Source organism: Camellia sinensis, chromosome 6, assembly GCF_055761805.1.
Source record: "Camellia sinensis isolate YWXY chromosome 6, ASM5576180v1, whole genome shotgun sequence".
NCBI lineage: Eukaryota > Viridiplantae > Streptophyta > Magnoliopsida > Ericales > Theaceae > Camellia > Camellia sinensis.
Window position 1 is genome coordinate 166,827,857 of NC_138966.1, and position 6,852 is coordinate 166,834,708.

Sequence of the window (6,852 nt, forward strand, 5' to 3'; positions counted from 1 at the left end):
TCCTCTCCTAGTACTCGGGTGTTGGTGTTGTACTATCCGTTGGCCTTGTGTTTTGGCATATCCTTAATTTCGAGGACGAAATTCTTTAAGGGGGGGAGGTTATAGCGATCCCGGTTATCCCTTTACTGTTCTGTTGTTTTCCGGACGCGGTTCCGTGGAGTTGGTAGTTATACCTATCATATTGTCAACCTTTAAACTCTTTTGTTTGAGTTTTAGAATGTGTTAGGCTTGGTTGGTATAGGTTGGTAGAGCTTTAGCTCCCATTGTTGTTGCCCAGTTTCTGAATGGTCCGCTCGAGCGGGTCTTCTTGCGCTCGAGTGGGGTTTACACACTTCCAGTATTTCGTGCCTCTGCAAAACTTCTGTAGATGAGTTTTCTACGCTCGAGCAGGTTTCTTGTGCTCTAGCGGGTCACGCTCGAGCGGGCTTGTTAGCGCTCGAGTGGGTGGTACTTTTTGGTGTAAGTTCTGGGAGGGAGAAATCTACGCTCGAGCGGACTGGTTTTCGCGCTCGAGCGGATGTACTTTATTCTTGTGTCTTGGCGCTCGAGCGGGCCTTATTGCGCTCGAGCGTACCTAGATTTTTGTTCTTGACACTCGAGCGTTGTGTTCTCCGCTCGAGCGGGAGAGTCGTATATCAGTTGGCAGCTAGGCTATTTTAAATCACTTTTTACATTTCCTTTCTCTCTCTTACTTTCCCAAAACCGATTTTTGAGAGCTCCTCACTCTAAAACCTAACTTCTCTCTAGGGTTTGATCTAGTAGGAGTGTTTTCCTCACCTTGAGCCTTTGTAAGAAGTGTGTTGATCATTGAGGGCTACATTTTGATCTGAGAAATTTGGTGTTTGGAGCACTTCCGAGTTTAGCTCTTCTTCTCCTTGGGTTCTACATTTGAGGTAGGGATTTCCTTGTTCTTTTTCAATACTTCTTCTATAGATAGACATGTGGTAATTTTGTATTGCATGAAAATCATATCCACGTTGGATTTGTTTGAAATCATGAGAAGGAACCTAGGGTTAGGTGTTTGAACAAAATGGTTATGTTATCATTGATGGTTGTTTTGGGCTAATTGGAGTGTAAATTAGCATGTTGTAGTTGATAGAGGAAAAAGCCCTAAATCATATTTTGATTGATAAATTAAAATGGAGGATAATTAACCTATATTGTAAATCTCTAGTGCTGATGTGGGTTGGGTGAAGGTGCTAACGCCTAAGGGGTTAACTTTGGCTTTGGAATGGTTTGAAATGAATATAGTGGATTAATGTGAGTTATGACTTTATTATCAATGGAAGTGGTTTTGTAAAACAAAAGGAATGAATTTGGTTTTGTGACAACAAAAGGGACGGAGTTGGTTTTGTGAAAACAAAAGGGAAGTCGAACTTGTTTTGTGAAATGGGAAAAGTATTTTTGAAATATGTATGAAAATTGGATTGTTGTTTCATGAGTGTTGAACACACACATGTGTGGGATTGTATCTTAAACTACCATGTTAATGTTGTTGTCGGGTTTGTGGTCTCATAGTCATTGAGTCTTTAATAGATGTACTAAATATTTGCATCTAGAGGTTTTGTCCTTGGTCATCGGTGGAGGATGACACAGTTGAGTTGAATGGTCGTGTATGCATCATACCATTATTGATTGAACATCATATGTGATGAAGTGTTGAGATACATTATATATGTATGCTTGCTCGGGAGGAGGTAGTTATGTGTTCATATACTTTAACACATTGCTTGTATCTTGATGGTTTGTGTATACGTGTTATATATGTTGGTTATGCCCTGTTGCATTTCGATTGGTGGTGTTATACCTTGCGCTGAGAATCAAAGGTACCATGACCTTCCAGCTAGTGCCTGGAGAACTGACTGCGCTGAGAATATAAGGCACCATACCCTTCTAGCTAGCGCCTGGTAAACTGGCATGTTGTTGTGATGGGTATATCTTTGGCTTACTACGCACATAGCTAGTAGAGCAATGTTTTGTTGTTGATATTTCAGTATGTTTGGGAATATCATGGATTGTGTTGATTACGGTCTTGGAGGGCCGAGTTGCCTCATTGGTTTATCTTATGCATGTTGGTGAGTTGTTATCTCTTTTTATAACAGTGCATGTATAGATTTGATTGTATGGGGAAGAAGCCAAAATGTCATATTTGTCTTTTGGAAAGTGTGAAGGAAAACGGATATTTTTAAAGAAATATATATTTTGAACAGACATAATTGTGTATGTTTGGAGAATGGAAGAGAGTAATGGGCTTAGTGAAATTATTTCCTAAGGTATTGTTAATGTTATGAAAGATTGGGAACGGGGATTAATGGAAGGAAAAAGGGAAGATGAATCGCTTATGGCGTTGATTGAAATGGTTGTTTTCGAGAAAAGTGCAAAATTATGTATATTTTGTGTAAACTGTCACATTACTATTCTAGTATGAGATTGAGCATTCATGATCATAGCTATCTGTATGTTGTTATTGTTGAGGGCCATGTTGAGATCCCTACTGGACTATATGTTCATCCCACGTTGTTGAATCTTTTTTTTTCAGGTGTTTAGCAGGATATGCTAGAAGATTTGGATCTTCTTATTTGTTGGCCACGGGGCCTCTTTGTTGTAGGCGGAATGCCATATATGTAAAAGGGTTGTACCCTTCACTTGATTATTTAATGTTGTAAGTCGGAGGGCAACTTATTCAGAATACTCATGTTGTATTTAATTAGCATTCGAGAGAGAGAGTTGTTGTTCACTCCTTTTAGTTGAACATTTGAGTTTATTTCCGTATGTTATCTCTGAAATTGAATTAAGTTAATGAACTTGGTAATGACTTCGAGTAATAAAAAGAGGGGCGTTACAGTATATGACCAAAAAAATTATGTTCATGAATTTTATTTTTAAATTTTTACAGCTAAATTTTTACGTAAACAATATTTATAAACAAAAATGTTGTTTCCTTTTTGAGATTCAAAGTTTTAATTTAATTTTTTTAATTTTAAATATAAAAAAATATTTATAATTATATTGATTTAAAAGATTTTGAATTTTCAAAGTTCTAATTCAAAAAGTATTTACCAATTTAAGATTTAAATAAATAAGTCGGCCAAATAAACTATGATATGCATTTTATTTTATTTTTGAATTTTCCAATTAAACTATAATATGTATTTTTTATTTGTAAGAATTTAGAATACACAATTAAATTTAGGAAAATAATTTTAAAAATGTTAAAACTTAATTAATTCTAAATTATTTTTCTTATATATTTTAAACAAATTTATATTATTATTTAATTTTTTGATTATGTTATTACTTAATTGATTATTTTTTTATTTAATATACATATGTATATTGGCAAATGATTAGATGGACGTACATATATATTGCATATTGATGGGCATAGAGACAAAATAGACATTAATGTATGTTACTTGCTTATATCCCATAACTTTTTTGTAAAACAAACATGGATAAGAAATATTCAGTATTATATCATGAACTCAACAAACATGAGCATGTGATATGTTATCCAATCCATATATCCTATTCATTGCATATACTGAGTAAATCCCAAGGCATATTATATTCTTCATTTTATATCCGGACATGTTTGTTTACCGGATATAAAAGTTAAATATAGGTGTGAGACCGGATATAATATGAGATGAGGTTTACATGTTTTTTTTTTTTTTCCTCCTTATATCCCATGTTTGGTTGCTTTGGATATAGAGAGTCCATATAGTATATGATGCAAAAGGATCGTATTGTATATCTCCACTGTCGGATATAACTCATCTTTAATCTAAAAGTAAAAAATAATCACTTCCTTCTTATATCCTATCTTAACCAAATATAGTATAAGTGACTGTACAGTATATATAATTCATCTCATATCTTATAATATATTATATGTCATCTTTATCTTTAAGTATTACATATCTTCTTAAAATCTTTATATCCAATCCAAAACATCAAACTGCCTTAGACGAAGCCAAGCAACTTTACAACAAGCCAAAGTGGCAAGCATTCCTAAACCAACCTTCATTAATTCCAACTGAGTATCTCCCATTCACTCACTCTATTCGTCGTTCAAATCCTACTATGAGATGGAACATTTAAATGGGGAGTTGAATTTGATGCTGCTTTTTTTTGTAATACGAAACGAAATGACCTGTTCATTGCATATTTGCGCGCAATGAAATACACAGAAAATATATAGGCTGAATGTAATTGAATTTTTCTTTTTAGTATTTTTGGCAAGTGAAGACAATTTAATTTCCCTAAATGGAATAATAAATGAGCAATGTTATACATAATCTCATTTCTTATTTTTTTCTTCTTCTCAACTTTAGGCACAAAGCAATGAGCCCACAATCATAAATGCATACCAAATCCATTCACTTGTGTCTTAGAGTTAGAAAAAAAGGTAAAAAATATGATTCGAAAAAAATAATTGAAAAAATTCAATTTATGAGTGTTTTAGATAAATAACAAATTATATACATATTTATACATGTGTGTGTATTTAAACAAATCAGTTCCATTTCAAATCAGGACCATAATTATAAGACAACAATGATTCATACTACTAAAAAAAAAAATCACTAATAGCATTGATGCATTGAGAATGCTAAAAAAAAGAGCATAGGTAGTGGACATCATTAGTGGTGCTATTTGAGCAGCACTTTTAATGCTCTCAACCATTTTTGACTAAAAAATCACAAACTGAACTATCAGGTACGATTTACTTATTTTAATAATTAGGAACCATTTCTTGAGAAAATCAAACCAAATCAATTCGTAAGGTTGTGGTCTAGACCTAGCCGATTTGTAATTTTTATTTTTTGATTTTTTCCTAATATATTCCATAAAGATGTTGCTAGGCAAGTCTCATTTAATGCATGGTATGTCTTTTCTTTCTTTTTAGTGGTTGACATACAAATAAAATTTTGATATAGAAATTATGGGCAAAATGAGTTGATACTTTGTGGTTTTTTCATTTTCAATCAAAACACCTATTATTATCATTATAATTTTATAAATGCGATTGACAAATCATTCTAAATATGTTTTTTATATGAATTTTATGTCTATAAATCACATTTCTTTTTCTTTCTTTTTTCCCTAACAATGTATTGTGTTGTCCTAAGTAGAGGTGTAAATTAAATGAGTCGGACCAACGCGGCTCATTTAGAGTTAGGCCTAACATGAACGAGTCTAGGCGTACTATGCTAGGCCAATGTTTTGGGCCCAATACCACACGTACTGATGGGCTACGACACACCATAAGCCACATAATAGGCTCAAGAAAAATTATTTCATTAAATTTTGAATAATTCTACATATATTAACAGTCTTATTAAAAATCTTATTAAAAATCTTATTAAAAGCACAAGAGGATAAATAAGATTCATTAAGATAGGATATAATGGCTAGATTCAAAGTTGAAATTTAACTTTAAAAGGCACTCACAAAACCATTCTCTACTACTATGAATGACTGTGTGTGACTTGAATAGTCAATTTTTCAAACCTTGCATACATTTACATATAAGTTATTGATAATCCAAATACAAGATGATGGCAAATGCATAAGCTCTTACATCATACATAACAATTAAGGAGTCCAATCGTTGAATTTTGACCATGTTGCCTGAGCCGTATTATCACCGCTGAAATAAAAGCCATCATCTCTAACACTCCAGTAACATGTATTAAACTTGTAGCAATAATCATCATCTAGTTTCCTATCGTAAACATTAAAAATTGCATCTTTGGTATCCCAATAAAAATGGCAGAAGAAGAGAGTGGTTTTTATAATGTTGGGTTTGAATCTCCAGTAGAATTCTTCACCACTTTCAAGCTTATGCATTCCGAAATCATCGTCTTTTGATTGGCAACGAACTAGCAAAAAGAAGTGAGAGTTGGTTAGAAGATCGTTGATGATATGAACCTCATATGTTGGAAAAAGAGCATCACCACCCATGGTGGTTGAGCAAAGCAAAAGCAAGTGAAATGTGAAGATGATCAAGGGAATGAATGACTTCTTCATATTGTATCTCTCTAGTAATGTAAGAATTATATTTTTTATTTTTTTTTTATCAGCAAAGAAAAGGAAACTTTATTGATGAGATAAGCAAAACACGCAACAAAGTACATCAATAAAGGAGGGAAGTGCAAAAGCATCATAGCTAACACTCCACAATCCCAACTAGGTTGGCACTAAGGAGAAAGCACAATCATCTGCTAGCACTAGACCCACAGATTGGCGAGAAGCCAATCCAAAAACAAAGAAAAATAAAAACAGAGGTAAAAACCAAACAACCACAGCCTTCCAAATCTGCCAACTCCATCCCCAACAAACACCAGCACTTTATGGCCAAAAAACAGCACCAGGACCAAAACCATGAGTAGCTCTTCAACTAGAAACCATAGCCTCAACCAGCATTTATGCAACAGAACATCCGCAACAGAGCAGAACATCAGCACCTCTCACACAGATCATCCTATGCAGCAGCAGCAGCAACCAAGCTACCAAACAACCATCCTACAATCAGATCATCCTACAACCAAAGCATCAGCAGCCATCAAAACAACCATGGAAACAGTAGCTGCAAAGTAGAAACACCCAACCATACAGCAGCATTATACCAGAAACAGCTACAATACGGCAAGAAAGAACAATCAACCCCTACCTAGACACCTTCTAATCTGATATAGGTTATAAATAAAATCACTCACTGGGTATTGCCAATGCTTTGATGATGAACTAAGCCAAAGGGCCAATCTAGTTTTGATAAGCTCAACTAAGACCTCTACATCAGCACTAGCCTTGTTGAAAACACATTCATTCCTTAACTTCCATATA

The 6,852-nt window shown here is 34.1% G+C and overlaps 1 protein-coding gene across 1 annotated transcript; it reads right to left on the reverse strand.

Moving 5' to 3' along the window:
• Window positions 1-5,601: 5,601 nt before the first annotated feature.
• LOC114314887 (S-protein homolog 5-like) lies at window positions 5,602-6,036 on the reverse strand. The gene has a single exon (XM_028261414.2). The coding sequence runs from the start codon at window positions 6,034-6,036 to the stop codon at window positions 5,602-5,604; it is 435 nt and encodes a 144-aa protein (XP_028117215.2).
• Window positions 6,037-6,852: the final 816 nt, after the last annotated feature.